General features: G+C 35.0%; 2 protein-coding genes across 2 annotated transcripts; one reads left to right on the forward strand and one right to left on the reverse strand.

Moving 5' to 3' along the window:
* The first annotated feature begins 8,151 nt into the window (after positions 1-8,151).
* On the forward strand, positions 8,152-8,868 carry LOC149949675 (zinc finger BED domain-containing protein 4-like). Its single transcript, XM_090169451.1, has one exon. The coding sequence runs from the start codon at positions 8,152-8,154 to the stop codon at positions 8,866-8,868; it is 717 nt and encodes a 238-aa protein (XP_090025577.1).
* A 7,280-nt stretch (positions 8,869-16,148) lies between these two features.
* On the reverse strand, positions 16,149-17,577 carry LOC149949676 (uncharacterized). The gene is made up of 6 exons (XM_090169266.1): positions 17,551-17,577; positions 17,282-17,474; positions 17,108-17,216; positions 16,904-17,037; positions 16,282-16,704; positions 16,149-16,210 (listed from the first exon to the last, which is right to left on the reverse strand). The coding sequence occupies exons 3-5, from the start codon at positions 17,203-17,205 to the stop codon at positions 16,355-16,357; spliced, it is 582 nt and encodes a 193-aa protein (XP_090025392.1). The 5' UTR covers positions 17,206-17,216; positions 17,282-17,474; positions 17,551-17,577; the 3' UTR covers positions 16,149-16,210; positions 16,282-16,354.
* Between the last annotated feature and the right edge of the window lie 570 nt (positions 17,578-18,147).

Consider the following 18,147-nt stretch of genomic DNA (forward strand, 5'->3'; position numbering starts at 1 on the left):
ATCATTTGGTTATTAATTGAGATCTGGTATGAAGGGATAAATAGGGTAAGTTTGTCTTTTTAAATATTTTGAACTTAAATTTTTAGTAAAAATGCTAGAATTAGTCTATGGGACGATAAGACCCTATAAAGCTTAATTGATTTAGTTTTAAAAACATTTCTAGTTTTATCACTAAATTAATTATACTGGGGCGGTAGCTAATAAACTAAGTTCAGTTAAAACTAATGAAGATCCACTCTTGGTGAAATAAGATTAAGGTACTTTAGGGATAACAGTATAATATATTTTTGGAGTTCTAATGGAAGAGTATGTTTGTAACCTCGGTGTTGAATTAATTAAACTGTAAGGTGAAGAAGCTTTACTAGTTAGTCGGTTCGACTATTAAAAAATTATTTGAGTTCAAACCGGTTTAAGCCAGGTTGGTTTCTATCAATAGTTTTTTAAAAAGTTTCTTAGTACGAAAGGACCAGAATCTATCAAGGGTATTCCGTCTATCCTCTCCAAAACTCTACGCTGGATGGTTCCCATTTCTGCCTCGGTTAAGCAGTTCAAGGGAAAGCCTTCTTTTATGATGGACATCCGCATCGAACCCACAGCTTCACTGAAGGTCAGTGGCTTGGACTTCTTGGCAGCCTGCTGTTGAGAGCTTGGAGAGTCTTGATCCGACTCCCTTGTTCTCTTGTTTAAAGAGGAGTTACCCTTTGAAGAGGTATCTGCCAACTTCCTGAGTGTCTTTCGACGCTTGTTCCTCTTGCGAGTACGAGTATTGGAAGCACTTACCTTGCTTCCCTCCGTCGGGGTACTGTCTTTGGTAGACCCTTGCTTCTGATTATGGGTACTGCAGGAGGCACACCCTAGAAACATGGTCTTGGTTTCTCCCAAGACAGACCCACGACCTGAACTTGTTGAAGGGAGGGTAGCATCCTGAGAAAACCCTTCCCCTGGCCCAGAGCCGGGTGCTGTCCAAGACAGACCCTTGCCCGATAGTTTTTTGTTTTGTTTTTTTTTGGAATTCGTAAAAGGTCACGGCCCTTAATCCTCTGTCCAGGCAGAAGGCTAAAATACAACGGGGTGTCGCCTGGTTCACGATACCGGTTTTTCGCTTCCCCGGTACCACTCAGCCCTCAACACGATACCTTACACCTTGGCTTAAGAGAGAAGCAGAGCCTTAGTTGGCCAGCATGAAGGATTGCCCCTCCACCTGTTACTCCCTTCCACCACGAAGAGGTACAAGGTTGCAGTTTATGGAAGGTTTTGAATTAGATACATTTATATTAAAACCCCGTGTAGATCATAAGACCTGCTACATCACATTAATTTGTTCGATGTTATACAATGTTTTAGTACTACATAACATTCCGTTTGGTTTTCAGCCCATCATAGCTGCCGTTCAATAGAAATCTTTTAGAGTGGGGTTGTCTTACTCATTAAACAGTGGCCACGTGTCCAGCCAACCCTTTTTTGCTGAAGCTACTCTAACCACTGAATAAATGTTTGGTATCAGACCGTTGAACATTTTAACAACAGTCGGCAAAGGTTAATCAACTAAAATCAAAACTTTATAAATGGTAAAAACTAAGATGGGTATCACCAACTTAAAAATTGAACACTTATCAGTAGTGGTAAAAAAGGCAGCAAATACAACTTATCGGAACTGACCGTTTGCTCTAACAATTTATCGGCTCTTTAACAGCTTAATTAAGTAACTGGCTTTAAGGAGTAGTTTTTTCCCTCATTATTAACTTGCGTATCAGAGGAGGCTCCAATGATAGGAATTCACGATTAACAACAAACCAATACAGGATAGACATGAATTTTAAGGTTTTCCAGTAAACAGTACTAGGACATAGCCAATTCTTCATTTTTAATTTTTTCTTTCACATATTTCAAATGACTTATCTCAGAACTTTCTACAACGATTTTCCACAATTCTCGGGTGAAAACTTTTCGGCGTTTCACGATTTTTGTAAAATTGGAAGCTGTTTTGATGGCTCATTATTCTTAAGCTAACCCTCCGATTGGTCCCAAGGGTTGATTCCTGCCCCACTGCTGTGTGCGAAGTGAGAATTGCTGCTTCTTCTGCTTCCATGCTGGATTTGTCAGCTGTCCGGGCTAGGGGGACGCTGACGTAGGGCACTATGATTATAAGTCTCCGGTGGTATGGCCCCTGTTGCTAGGTACACCGCGCTATGGATTCTGAGACACTGGCTGCTTCTTCCCTCCTCCAAACTAACCTCGCAACTTTTAGGAACTGATTTTTTTTATAATTCCACAGTTATTATTATTCACTTTGAAACTAAATTTTTAGGAATATTTTCAGGAATGAGTACGTTCTTTATGTTTTCACTTCGGATTTTACGGCTTTGTAATTATTTTCCTCCAGATTTCATAACCAAATTGGCTGGATACCAAGATCCTTCATTGAGTTAGCAAAAGCTCTGATCATTTTATGTACTACTGTAGATTGGTTCAGGTTCTCAGAAAAAGATGAATAATTTGCTACTCAGGTTTAACTGCTCTTTTTTTTAAGATGAAACATGAATCAAAGCATTTTTAATTCTAGTAGAAGGAACGAAAGGTCGAGGCATCAGTCCCAGGTTCAGGTTCGAGATCCCGGATTTTAGGGGTGAAAAGGGGTAAAATCGCTGAAAAGTCAATGTATTTATGATATTTCTCGCGACGATTTGTTTTTTCTCATATCAACATATTGTGTTCAGGACCAAATTGTTTCTTTATATCCGCTTATCTCGAATATTTAAAGAGTACACTTATATGGTACTTGAACGTATATATTCGGCTTTATCTCGTGTTTTATCGTATGGAATAAGTTGAAATTATGTAAGTTGTATTATACTTGACAACCTGGGCGGGAAGATAGTGCGCTCGCGGATTACCTTTTTATGGTTTAAAATTGACTCTAAATATTTCCCCAATCGCAACTCCTTTTCTATCTCTTCAGCGGTCTTAGACTCCCCGTACAATTTAATAGAATAAAACTTTGGACGAAGCCCTACAATGCTTTGAATTAACTGTGAATTTATCTCGTCTTTAAAATAACCGAGAGCTTTTTTATCCTGATTAGAATGAAGGAAATGCGAAGTGGTTTTTATGAACTTCAAAGTCTTTATAAACATCATCCGTCTTTATGTTGTACGTTAAATATTAGTTCTATTTAAATAAAAAATTCATATTAAATTAAATTACCAGTGTCTGTATATAATAGTGATGCCTTGTTCCCGTACGTATTTTTTATGAATCCGTAATGGAACCGATAAATCTAGAATGGTGAATCCGGTAAATATTGGCCGGTTAAAAACAATTTTAGCTCTCTTCTTATCAGCGACGGCTAACTCTTCAGTAAAGATGGTAAAGTGTTCAAACTGCGGGGAACTTGTAACTTAAAACATTCTGTCTGGTTTATGGATCAACTCGGTTGCGTAGATTTTCTAAAGAATTAAATGAAGTAATTTAAATAGTGGGGTGGCTAAGTGGTTAGCACTTTAGCCTCGCAGCAAGAGGAGCCGGGTTCGATCCCAGCTTGTGGCACTGGGTGAAAATCCGGAACCACTCCTTCTGCGTAGAGTTTGTAAGTTATCTCCCCACTGGTTAAAGGGGTTTTCCACCGAGATCTTCGGTTTCCCCTTCCTATAAAAACTTGCTGAGGTTAACGGTAATAGTTAGTGTAGGGAGCTGTTGGCTCGCGTGGCATCAAGGGCTTGCCACCACCCTCCTACGCATTGTAACCCGGCCACCTGTTACTAGATCACGCACAAGCAACATTGCTTATGTGGTCGAAGGTGGTGCCTTGGGTATTAGCTCTATTTAAAAAAAAAACGCAATAAATTATTTATATTGATTTACCCGAAAACAGAGTTTACCATAAGTTTCCCCAAATTCTTTTCAAATGAGCTCTTGGATAATTTCCTCTGTTCAGTATTTAAACTAACATATTTTTCCAACCATTTTCCTTGAGTGAAGGTTAGAGCTCGATATACCTTAGTTATTTTAAAACCTAATTCTACATAATATTTTATATTGCGGTAATGTATTTCTCTTTATTATTTAAATTAGGAAGAAGTTTCGGTGAACTTTGATTCCCCTTAATATTTAATTTTCCTAAGAGATCTTTGGAGTATGGAGATAACAAATCAGGTGTGATAACTTTAGATTCCGCCGCTACTGGGAGATCGTTATGTAAGTCATGCAACTCTGGAGGGTATTCAAGATCGACCTGCAAAGGAAACAAATAATTAAAAATAAGATTCAATAATAATAACACAGGTTATTTACCTCTAAAATGTATCCTTTTTGAACGTTATTGGGAATACTCGGAATATTTTCACCAAATGTTTGCAAATCATCCTCATGAACCCACTTAAAGTCACCTAGCGGTAATGGTTCACATATATCAAATTATTCGAATCTTTAATTAAGTTAATTAAAATTAAAATAATTAAAATTTAAATAATTATTTTTTTAATGTAAATTACCTAAATAGCATATATAACTGCTCTCTTTTGACGAATCATATGTGTCGGGCATATATTTGTTATTCGCTTCGGAATAACGAGTTGAGATCATTGAAACACCGCCTCGAATACCTAAAAATTCAATGTAAATACATATTATTATAAATATCGAGAAAGCGTTACCCCTTTCAATAAATAAGTGTTGATCTTTATCAAGTATGAGATCGAGGTGAACATCAGTCATCTTCAAAGCTGCTTGGCTGGCTAAACCTGGTGCGGTGTAAGCCTGAGCGGGATCTAATTTATAATGAGTTATAGATAATGTTCTAAAATTTTCAACAACGTCGGCTAAGAGCAATGCATCGCTTTTCACATAGAGGTCGGTGTATTCCCCTACGAAAACTGAGGTTTAGAGATTTGAAATATTTATATTATAGTAATTTTACCTAATGTTTGAATATTAAACGCTGTCCAAACATTTTGGGCGTGTAAATAATCAGATTATAAAATATTTTGATTTTTCAATGAACTGTAAAAGGCTTCTCTATGTGGCAGCATCGTCTCGTCAAATTTCTTTTCATCATTACTGAAACATGTACAGGTCCAAATTGACCTTTAAAAACAGCGAACCTTCCTTAACTTTCGGAGAATACACTGCAAATCTTACTTTTGGAATTCCAAATTCAATATATAAAATATAACAGTATGGAATAAAGCTTTAGGTGAACCGTTCAGTGAGAGTAATGAATAATAAATTTAAAAAGTTAAATTGAAACATGTACAGGTCCAAAATGAACTTTAAAAACAGCGAACCTTCCCTAACTTTTGGAATTCCAAATTCAATATATAAAATAAAACAGTATGAAATAAAGCTTTAGGCGAACCGTTCAGTGAGAGTAATAAATAATAAACTTAAAAAGTTAAATTGAAACAGGTACAGGTCCAAAATGAACTTTAAAAACAGCGAACCTTCCCTAACTTTTGGAGAATTCAACGCAAATCTTACGTTTGGAATTCCAAAATATCTATATAAAATATAACAGTATGAAATAAAGCTTTAGGCGAACCGTTCAGTGAGAGTAATGAATAATAAACTTAAAAGTTAAATTGAAACATGTACCCCTATAGCACACGGGAGTCGGTTACGGGTCGGTCTTTGGTCGAAAAGTCGGTTTTAGGTCCATGACCAAAAACCGACCCAAAAAGGTTTAATCTTTTTCGAATAAAAAAATATATGCACGTTTTTCAGACTTTTCTTAGTCACGGTGACGACCACTGTAATATACGGGAGTCGCTTACGGGTCGGTCTTGGGTTGAAAAGTCGTTTTAGGTCCATGACCAAAAGCCGACCTAAAAAGTCTTAATCTTTAAAAAAATATATGTACGTATTTCAGACTGTTCTTAGTCAGGGTGCCGACCGAAATTTATAGTGCAATTTCCGACTTAAAAAAGACCATAAGTACACTGTTTTCTGATAATTGAGATTTTGGGCATCTTATCGGTTTCATGAACCCAAAATATTACCAAAAATACTGTGCTAACTTTTTGAATACGTATATAGATAAACGATTAAATCAATAAAATATACAGTACTAGCTTGTAATATTTTGTTTATTTTTAAATAAAATTTATTGAAAAAGTGCATTGTCAAATTTCTTTACTTTAATCGTGTACAAGATTAAAGATAAAACGAGCTGGCGAACACCGTGATCGACAAAATGACTAAAAATCTTTATCTTCATACTTTTCAACTGACTTATTTTTCTTTAATTCTTAAACACCACTCGTTTGGTTCTAACACCATTAAGTACTTTTTTGGTCGAAAATAATACTTACCCTGTAGCACGAAGAGTCGATTTAAAGTCGATCTTTGGTCGAAAAGTACCTTTTCGGTCCTGGTCCAAATACCGACTCTAAAAGTCCTAAACGTTTGTGAGATAATAGGTACCATGTAAAAAACGTTTTTGGTCGTTTTAAAGTCGGTATGGCGACTCAACATTTTGGACCACTTGCCGACTCTAAAAGTCTAGGCATTGGAACTATTTAGAATCCGAACGCCAACCTTGAATTGTTATAGCTGTCGTGTCTTGAAAAATACATAACACATTTATAGCCCAACCAACGGTCGACTTATATCCGACATTTTATTTGCCAATTAATCCCTCAAAACCGTGAAACTTTGGCGATTTAATAAAACAAATTGAAATATTTTTAAATAACTCGAAACTCGGCAAGCCTTTTTTCAAAAACTCGAAAACGTTTCGAGTCCCCATTTAAGGCTTAGGCCTAGTTTTCCGAGTACTCGAAACGTATAATTTTTTTAGTTCGAGTATTTGAGAAATTTTTCGAGTACTCGAAACGTCTATTTTATCCAAGGCGCTACTCGCGAATTTTGAAAAAAACTGGGGGGAAAACGTTACGTATTTTTTGTTTTTCATTCCCATGATCGCGCTGAAAGACCCCAAGGCTCTTATTGGTCAGGGAGGAAGTGTTTAGTTCTTCCTGATTGGATATGGTGACTGGTGTTTTAAGGCATGCGTAGTACAAAAATAAAACCAAAACTAAAAATGAAATTTGAATAACAACGGACGACGTGAGTTTTGGCGGTTTCAGGCTCACAATTGTCAGTCTTTTCTGAAGTTTCCCCTCGACGTTTCCACTGGTTAATTGACATAGGCTTAGTAAAATTTTCATAACTATTCCTATTGTTTAACGTTGGTGATATTAAAATGACTTCTAAGAAACGAAACAGAAATGATTCTTTCCATGAAGAAATAAAGATAAGGATTCTTCAAAATGTTTGAATTGTAATACAATATTAAATTGCAAAACTGGTAACACATCTACTATGAGAGCTCACCTACGAAGCAAACACCATGATATTTACCAGGCTCTAATCTCTGAAGAAACTAATGTTAACAAAGTCAAAACTACACAACCAACCCTGCAAGAGTTTTGTGCCAAAACTACAATGTTTTCCAAATCGCATCCCAGAGCTATTGCAATCACCAAAGCAATTGGAGAGATGATGGCGTTGGATTTACAGCCCTATTCTATAGTGGAAGATGATGGCTTTAGATCAGTTTTAAATCAATGCGAACCAAGATATCATATTCCCAACAGGACAACATTCTCCAGAAACATTGTTCCAAGTTTATATATTGAAATGCAAAATAAAATAAAAGTAGATCTGGAATTGGCTCTCAAAGATATAACCTCACTGGAATCATTGGCCTTCACAACTGACTTTTGGAAGTCCAAATCTTTGGAGCATTTTATGAGCTTAACATGCCATTTTACTAGAAAGGATTTCACCTCCGCTGCTTACAGCCTGGCATGTTTCCCATATAGAGATACACACACAGCGGAAGTTGTTCGAAATACTTAAGGAGCTCTCATGAAGAAATATATTCCTCTGCAGTTCCTTGATGGGTCAATTCCTCTTTATGTTGCGACGGATAACGGACGTAACGTATCGAAAGCTATAAAGGAGTCGGAATGGACGCATGTAGCATGCTTCTGCCATACATTGCAATTAGGAATTGAGGACGCAATATCAGAATTGAAAATAAAGGAAAGAGAAGTGGGAGATATCTTGAAAAGGTGCAGGTTGATAGTAGGACATTTCAAGAAAAGTGTGGTATCTTCCAATCTTTTACAACAAAAACAAAAATAATTGAACATGCCACCAAAGCATCTTATTCAAGATGTTGATACACGGTGGAATAGCACCTTCTTTATGCTGCAAAGATTATATGAAGTAAAGCAACCACTTTCAGCAGTTCTGTTAGAAAATGATAAGGTGGATAATTTGTTAAACTACGAATGGAAAATAATAAAAACATTAGTTGAAGTTTTGGAACCATTCGAAACAGCTACGCAGGACCTCTCCGGAGACAGATACCCAACCTTATCAATGGTCATTCCAACATTGCATTGTCTCGAAAGTGAATTAACAAGATTAGGCTCATTACCACAAGACCATGCAGTAAATGTAGCCAATGTTTTTCTGAAACATTTAAAATCAAGATTTAAAGGTTATCGCAATGATGCCTTGCTCATTAAAGCAATGGTGCTAGACCCGAGATTCAAGAGCATTCTTTTAACTAAAGAAGAAGAGAAGGTGGCAGTTGGCATGATTAAAAGAGAAATTTCCATTTTATACGGAGAAGAAGAGCAAGTAACAGAAGAGAATGCTGTAAGCAGTTCTAGATCTAAAACAATAAAGAGAAATAGTTTATGGAGACATGTGGGTAGAAAAATTGATCAGTCTAAACCGAAGAAAGTTGGCTTAAGCGAGCAAGTAAACCTTTATTTTGAAGAAGACGTTGTACTAAGTGATTCCAATGTGTCCGAATACTGGCGTAAGAGTCAATTAAAATATACACAGCTTGCTTGACTAGCTAAAAAATATATTGGCATACCAGCGACTTCAGCATCGAGCGAGAGACTTTTTTCAGCTAGTGGAGCTACAATGACTGAAAAAAGAGAGCGATTACTACCAGATCATCTTGAACAGCTAACTTTGCTACATGTCTACTTGAAAAACCGAAAGAAACTACAATAACTGCATAAAGAATAATATTTAACGGTAGAGAGACTGAACTATTAAATTTTTAAATTGATAATATAATTAGATTGTATTATTTTATATTACAAGCTGTGATATTATAGTTGAATCAGATATTTCATATTTCAAATGATCTCAGTGCTCAAACTTAACTTCCTTAAGTATCTTCCTACAATGTTTTTTTTAATATTTAAAAGTTTTAAATATTATATAGATTTTCAAATATCTAAGCTCAGTTCCAAAAATAAAAAATATTTTTATTTGAAAACATCCAAATATTGTATCATTTTAATTAAATTTTCAGTTCAATAATTTTACCCACATGAATACTCGAACGCTAAGCCCAACTATTCGAGTACTCGAACGCTAAGCAGTAGCCCCGCCAGGATTTTTTCGCGAGTAGGCACTGCGTGATTAAGAGGCCCCCATAAAAAACTCCTTTGTAATTTTTGTTGTTCTTTTACTAGCCAAATTGTATTTAATTATTTAAAAATTGTATTATTATTAAATCAATAAAATTTTTATTATTATTAAATTAATAAAAATTTTATTATTATTAAATTAATAAAAGTTTTATTATTATTAAATTAATAAATTTTCATTATTAAGTATATTATTTACAAATAAATATTACCAACTTTACTTTTAATCGAAGAATTCCACCCTACTATTACCTCTTTACCCAAATTCATCAACTACTAATTTAGGCTTGTCTCCCCCATTGTTAAGGGGGAAGACTACAGTGGCCATTGTCTAGTTTCGCGCTATTTCAAGCTGAACTGTTTTATTGTTGTGTTTTAACTTATTCAATAGATATTGATCTGTAAAACAGCCTCTTGTTTAGTGCTTAAAATAATTTTGACAATTTTAAATTTCAAAGTAATCTAATTATTACGTTTTAATTCGGACCCCCGGAGCTAAACACGTTAGGCAACCGCCCAAACTACCCTATAGTAGTTGACCTCTTGAACAATAATTTTTCTCACTAAACTTACTTTTAAATCATTAAATTTTTTTTAAATATCTAATATTGCAATAAAGTTTCCCGTATTCCCAATATTGTCGGCGGATGTGTAAGTGTTCCCCTGAAGTGCTAAATCTTGTTGGGCACATAAAATAATCACTTCCACGTGTGTAGATAGGACCTCTCTGTTTCTTATAACGTCTAGTCTGTGGTGGTCGGTAACCTGGCAAACTATTGATCCACGGGATTTGGATTCCATGTAGTCTAAGTACATTTTGTAGGCTAGTTGGTGAGAAGATTTGTTGGAGGAAGTGAAGTGTTCTTCGAATTGTGTCCCCATGTTTTTCCAATCCGTAAATCCCTTTAGAAATGCAGTATTTCTACTGCCTAAAAAATGACGGCAACAAAAACAATACACTGCAACCTTTGCAACTGAATATTCAATCATTTGATATTTGTCATCCCAATAAGAATTGAAACCTTGATTTTTACCGCCAATTAATCTTTTAGGAAAAGGATTTAGTTTAGGCTGAACTGGAAGGCAATCTTTATCTAGACTAATATCCAAGTTATTCAACGCGTGTAAGCCCATTTATTTTGAATTGGACACGTTGTTTGATGTATTTTGTGCATGGTTAGAGTTGGGGTTTGCAATTACTTCTGCAATTTCTCCTTCATGAGTCAGTTCCATTTCCATATCAGTACTGAAGTTTGGAAGAACTTCAGCAGTATTACTAAAACAGTGACTGTTATCAGTGGTGTAGTCGGGCCAGGGCGGGGCAGGGCGTCGCCCCGGTGCTTTTTTCAAAGGCAAGGCCCCGCCCCGCCTTGGTTTTTCCATTTTGCCAGGGCGGGCCCTGCACTTTTTTTCCAACTTGCCAGGGCGCGCCTTGCTTCTATTTCGTATATCGTTTTTCTGGAATAAAGGGTGTGTGAATTTATGATAAATTTTGACCGCAGAAAAATACCATAATAATTTCAAATCGTTACCTAGCTACGGCCAGCTTCGATCAAGCTAGAAATCGAAGTTGGACGTACATTTAAAGCGGCCGGTACAGCCAACTTCGATTTCGCGCGTAATCGAAGTTGGCTGTACCCAGGCAGCGCCCCGGTTTTTTTATTTTAGGACTACACCACTGACTGTTATCAGTCTCCAAGGATTCTAAACCCTTTCCCAATTCTTTGACTAGGTTTTTCTCAGAACTATAGTTATGGCTTTGCGCCGACGATTTCGAAAAACGTGCCATTGCACCTTTCTGATTACTAACGAAACTACCTTCCCTTTTCCATTTTTCTCATTTTTGGGACCCAGATAAAAATTTTCTGGTACTCATATTTGAAAATGCTACTATTATATACTAATAGCGAAATAACCTTAAAAAGGTTTAAGCAAATAGAGCTTAGTTAAAGCTATGTAGTCTTCAAACAGACTTTTTAATAATAGAATAGCTAATTAGCCTTGAAAAAGGCTTTTTGAATAATTTAGCTAGAATAGCTAATTAACCTTGAAAAAGGCTTTTTGAATAATTTAGCTAGAATAGCTAATTAGCCTTGAAAAAGGCTGTTTAAATATTAGCTTAAAACAGCTAAATAGCCTTTAAAAAGGCTGTATTGGCAAAGTTAGTCTCGGAAGAGACTTAGAAAAAATTTGACTGGGAGAGAATCGAAATTGAGAACTACCTGTTTGTTCAGGAGCAGAAAACGAAATGAAGAAACGCGCGTTATCTGGGACAAGTCCGACCACCGAAGGTCTAGGTCCTTTCTCTACGATCAGTGGTCACTGATATCACGTGATTTCGCAAAAGGGACAAGGAGTAAAAAAGAAAAAACCCTAATCCCCAGGACGCTCTCTATTCAAAGTAGTGACTGGTACGATGCTTTACGCTTCGACTTCAGCTCCGCTGGAATTTCCCTTCGTTTAAGCGTTGCAACGGTTTAAGTCGTATTAAAAAAATCCAGTTTCTCACTTTATGCCCTATTTTGTAGAAGAGATACGTCGACTTAACGAAAACTACCTCGAACCGTCGATTTAACGCCTTACGTCGACGTTCGGCGCTGCATGTAACGTCTTTACGACGACGTTTCCTTGGCCAGTAGCAATTTTTCCTACCGCATATCCGACTGTTCCGAATGAAATTCGTTTTAATTTGAGTTTTTATATTTATTTATATTTATTTACTATTTATATTTATTTATATTTATTTACTATTTATATTTATTTTTATATTTATATAATAATTATATAAATGTTATTTTATATACTTCATTTTATTTCCTATTAATTTATAAATAATTTCAAATATTTCGAAACAATTTACTAACTACAAATTGCAATTTATAATTTATGAAACTTTAATGAATATAATTTATAATTAATTTATATAATAAATTAATCAACGTATGAAAGATGTCATTTTATATATTATTATTATTATATGAAATACTTGATATATTTATATTTAAAAATGTATTATTTTATAATTGAATAGCAATAGAAACTTTACTTAAAATTATATACTAATAAAACGCAAGTAAAGCTTTTTTTATGGAGCGCCAATATACCCTGTTTTGGAGGGAAGAATCCGTAGTATTTTTTGAAACGACGATCATGTAACCGCTCCCCTTTTCGGAACGTCGACGTTCGTCGAAAGTCGACGTTCCCTTACGTCGACGTTCAGAGCCCCTTGTAACCGTAGTCATATTCTCTATATCAATGTTAAAAGAGTACACTACCAAAAGCAGAAACAACAGAGTTCGCTGCCTTTGTTTGTGTACTCAAGTAATATTGATTTCGAGTATAGGTGGTTCAAAAGGGAACGTTTTGTTAGGGCCATTTAGGACTCTTGGAAATTGGAATTGAATGGGAGTTCTTTTTTTAGGGGGCAAGATGACCAATTTTTAAAAATTAATTAAATTTAAAAATCACATTTGGAGGCCCCAGAGGCAATTTTTTAAAACTTTTAGAGGCCCCTAAAATAGGCCTAAAATTTTTGAACATAGGCACCTGCCTACTTGTGCCTACTGCTGGCGGGGGCACTGACGCTAAGCCCAACTATTCTAGTACTCGAACATCTATTTTTAGGTAAGCCTAAATACTCGAAAACAAAAAAACTCGACTCGAAACTCGATAAGGAAATTTTAGATACTCGAGACTCGACTCGAAACCCCAAATTCAAGACTCGCACATGGCTAGTGACGAGTCAAAATAGACTTTGATCACACATATTTTCTTCCTACCTCTGTAAAAGACACATTAAAAAAATCGAATTAAAATTATTAAAAAAATCAAACAGTTTTTTTAATAAAATACTTACTCTTATGATATATTATCAGCGATACTAGATATTACTATGTTATAATCTTTAACGTTTGTGTAGAACGCATTATGGACTTTATGGTGACCGATTCCAATAGGTTTATAGGTTTATTTTGCCGTACAGAGGTACACCCTTTTGAAACAGGGCGGCTCCTAGAAGGAGCGCAGCACAGTATACAAAAAAAAGAAATGAGAGAACAAAAATACAATTATTACAGGAATGCAAAAATAAAAGAGAACAAGAGATCGGGGTCTCACTATCGAGTAATGGCGTCGTACAAAAGAAACTACAAACTGGGCTACCAGATATTTTAAAAGGACTTTAGCGTGGCCAACTTAGATCAGCTTTTTCGCAGTAATTGGCTGTGAAAAATTAATAATGGAATTAAAAATTAAGAAAATAATAATAATATAAAAAAATATAAAAATTAAGAACAGATAAAATTAATTAAATAATTAAGTAGTTTTGATTTAACACGTAATTTCATTAATTCACGTTAAATAAACTCGTAAATTTAAATAATAATATTCATAATAAAATTAATATTTTGTGGTTCATTAATCATTATCAGCTCAAATACAAATACAGGTGAAACAAATTAAAATTAATTGCTGATAAACGAGCCTCTAGATAGCATTGATGGACGAAACAATTCGGACGAATAGTGGAGATCCATGCGACGTCGATTGGGCTGAATATCGGATGTCGCGAAATTGGTACTACGAGGACTAAAATGGGACGTCCGTTATTCGTCCCGTATGACGAATTTTGGACGGGACCAAGCTGGGCTCTATGGACCATGCTGGGACGTCCCAGGGACGATTTGTGTTTGTTGGGCATAAGGATAGACGCCCTTCCGCAGAAGCAGTTGAACTTTATCGTTATCGAAATATTTCTTAACCATCTGAAATTTACTGGCTCCTTCCAAAACGAGATTAGATACTAACGTATCGAGACTATCACTTTGAAATCGATAAGAGTCTAAAAGCCGAATTCTCCCTATAAAACGATAAAATTAATGTTATGGTTAAATTCATAATTAAATATATTTTACCTAGTTTGAGCGAAATATAATTTTCACTAGTGGAAGGGGGAAAGTCTCATAAGATCGACTGTTGATGTTCATAAGATCGACTGCTCACAAGGTCGACTTTTTGAAGTCAAATCAATGTCACCTGATAGTTAAGCCATAGAAAATAGAAGGGCTTATTAGCCTTTGACAACTGTACTAGGTAAGGCTTATATTTAATATAGTCGATCTTATGAACATGCCATAAAATCGACTGTCGATCTAATAAACCACCATGTTGTTCATAAGATCGACTGAGCTTGCTCATAAGGTCGACTGTCGACCTTATGCACACTATGGGCTGTCCATAAGGTCGACTCTCCTACCATTACCATAAGATCGACTGTTGATGTTCATAAGATCGACTGCTCACAAGGTCGACTTTTTGAAGTCAAATCAAAGTAACATGATAGTTAAGCCATAGAAAATAGAAGGGCTTATTAGCCTTTGACAACTGTACTAGGTAAGGCTGATATTTAATATAGTCGATCTTATGAACATGCCATTTGGTTCATAAGATCGACTTAAGTATAGTAGCACTTTTATAGTAAGATTTCTTCTATAGTATTAGGAAATAAACCTATTCTCTATAGCAACGAAAACTTGATATAGAATTTTAAAAAAAATATTTTTGAAACACGGTAATTTCTGATAAAATTTTAATCGAAATATGTGTGGGTTTTTTTAAATTGGTAATTAACTTTTTATTTAAACCAAAAGAGTTTAATTACCAAAATTTTTAAACTTGAGTTAAATTATTCGGAAAGCATCCAAATTATATATTAGCTTTTAACCAGACGGCAACACGTTGCAATAAACAGTATGTTTTTTTAACTAATTTTAGTTAGATTCATTATTATTTAAAATTATTTTAGTTAAACTAGCATTAATAATGCCAGTTTAAATGGTTTTATATAAATAGTTTGAGACTTAAGTTAATTAGAAAAGTTCAAGATTAAGACTTGGATTAAACTTTCAACTTGAACAACTTCCACTGTATGGTAAGAAACAATTTAAAATTCCATTTCTATTAGTTCTTTATTGTCACTTAATACTTATAAATAGCTGATTACTTTGATTAATTGATTATTGATTATTAAGAAAGACTCCTTGACGTATTGTTCAAATATAAATGAAATGGAGGTTAACTTATTTTACTAATTAAAACTTAAACAATGACTGATGACCGTAATGAGATGCATTTTTAGAATAGTCAGGACCGCGATGGAATACCAAGGGCTTCCAATTTTGAAGAAGTCTCTACCTCCTCAAATATCAATATAAAAATAAATTGTCCCTTAATTTTTTGGCTTAATTTCAATAATTAAATAATATGCATATTTGGTTTGAAAATTATTAGACACTTTGAGAACCAAATGAACAAATTATTTGATATAGTATTAAATATTTGGATGGTATACAGTATTTGATCAAATATTATTTGACATGGTCCCTGTAAAAAGAAGTATTTGCACATCCCTATTTAAAGGAAATTTGTTTATATCGATAACAGAAAATCAAATGATTGAGTAAATTGCAAAAAGATAATTTATTTCATACAAGCCAAATTTAGATATAAATTAAAAAAATGTGAAATATGAAGTTTATATATTTACATTGACTAGTTATGAAAACAATTTTTAAAAAGGTTTTAGGAATGAACATAATATTGAAAACGTTATAATAGCACTAGATTTTTTAAAAACAATATTTAAAATAAAACAATTATCCATATTTAAAAATTATTTGTCTATAAAAAATCCATCCAAAAGAAAGCTATTTTCATAATACTGGAACATGAATTGGTTGAGGCGGATTCATCTGAAATATTTGACATTAATTACAGAAAATGTCCGATATGCAAGAAAAATGCGTTAAATTCGATAACCAACCTTAGGTAAAAACAATTTGAAATTCTTCCATGATTTGACCGCAGACTGGACAACGAAGAGATAGAGGATCTTCTCATCGCGCAGCTTGATCCGCAAGTTCCTCGGCGCAATCTTGACAACAGCAGAAATGACGGCATGGCATGGCCATGCGACTTCGTGGGACAGCCCAACAAATGATGCAGGTCAAAACTTGAAGATTGGCTGCGCCTTCTACTTGAACCTCTTGAACGGGAGCATAATTCAAAGGAGGGAGGATCGGTGCCGGAAAATATTGTCCATAATCATCTGCGGGAATTTGAAAATCTTCGTCGTCGTCGTCCTGGATGTTTGCGGCTTGAGCGTCTGCGGCGAGAGCTGGTCCAGCTAGAATCTGAACGGGAACCGGCGCTGGAAGCACGAAGAAAATATTTGGCGCTGCATCATCTAGAAATAATTCAAACTATTTATTATCGGCCAAATACTGTTGGTATACAAAGTTCGTTTCCTGTATATTATACTAGCTAATATCTACTAGATGGCGCCACTGACTGATATAGTCTTAAACTAGACTTCATCTATTTTTGTTTTTTTTTTCTTGTTAGTTGTTATAATTCAATAAATACATCTAAGTATATCTGCGTACCATTTTCTTGAGGTATGTCTGGGTCGGGAATCACAAAATGTTGCCCAGGCTCTATCCTGTGTTTGACTCTATCCATAAAATCTCCGATAGTTAAATTTCCATTACCATAACGTTCAGATAATCTCATAATTGCTCTAAAAAACAAAATAACAATTGAATTAGCGAGAAAGAAATTACTTAAAAATATAGATGAAAGCAACTAACTTGTTGTTATGGAGATATTTTTTGTTACGCCCACAACGAATGACTTGGTGCTGTTCTACCCCCAAAGGATAGTCCCTTTGTTCCCTATCTTCTACCATTCTCAGTTTGTCTATAAAGAACTTTAATAATTATAAAAAGAGAGAAAAAAGGGTAAAAAATCGCTTCTCTACCTACCAAGGTACAGGTAAATATTTGGATGTTTGGTTGGCAGACTTCGATTAAACTGAGAGTTAAACGACTCTGCGTCGTTGTTCGTTCTTTTGGTGCGACCGTAGACAGAGACTCTATCGGCACCAACTACGTCCAACCAATATTGCTGAATATAATCAGCTAAAGCGTTCAAACTTCCAGTTTCGACGTTTGAATACTGCGATAAATAAAAACTTTGTTTATTAAAGACGAAAAAAGATGTAAAATATTTAAACTATATTAAATTTACTAACCTGAAGCAATGAAAGTTCAGAAATTTTACCACTTATGTGAGCAAGCCCGTGGGACATGTCGTCAGCTTTAAGAAGTGGCAATATCATGATGAGTTTCATGATACCGCGAGCATCTTGACGATCCTGATCTCTTTCTTCATACATTGCCAAGAGTGCTGGTCTCTTCTGCATTTTGCGGTATATAGCCTATTTGTATCAAAACGGAAATTATCAGACGACGATTTAATTTAGAACTTAAATAATGAATTTATTTAAATTCATGCTAAAATAAACACTGCAACGCGCCCGGAAAGCCTAATGGATTCTAAAGGCTGGGGGTGATCAAAGATCGTTACTTATTGGCGAAAAATTTAAATATATAATCTTTATCTTCGGCGGTATGGCGAATAAGAACGTAAATTCGGAAAATATTTTACAATCATCTTCAACAATTATATCGTCATAAGTTATAGCTAGAAATAAATTATTCAAATACCTGCGCAAAATGGAACCAGCATCCAGATATACGAGCTTGTGGGAAATGATTGGACAAGCTCTCTTGTAGCTCTCTTGTAGTCCCATCTCGAAATTCGTCATGACTTCCTCCGGCTGCAGTTG

Source organism: Leiobunum rupestre, chromosome 3, assembly GCF_980474605.1.
Source record: "Leiobunum rupestre chromosome 3, qqLeiRupe1.1.hap1, whole genome shotgun sequence".
NCBI lineage: Eukaryota > Metazoa > Arthropoda > Arachnida > Opiliones > Sclerosomatidae > Leiobunum > Leiobunum rupestre.

What these genes read in the sequence shown, in the direction of transcription:
- LOC149949675 (XM_090169451.1), top strand. Translation starts at nt 8,152, where the DNA reads ATGCCACCAAAGCATCTTATTCAAGATGTTGATACACGGTGGAATAGC.
- LOC149949676 (XM_090169266.1), bottom strand. Translation starts at nt 17,205, where the DNA reads ATGGTAGAAGATAGGGAACAAAGGGACTATCCTTTGGGGGTAGAACAG. An exon ending in AAATATCTCCATAACAACAA is followed by an intron (nt 17,038 to 17,107) that starts GTTAGTTGCTTT and finishes TTTGTTTTTTAG; the next exon opens with AGCAATTATGAGATTATCTG. An exon ending in AGACATACCTCAAGAAAATG is followed by an intron (nt 16,705 to 16,903) that starts GTACGCAGATAT and finishes AATTATTTCTAG; the next exon opens with ATGATGCAGCGCCAAATATT.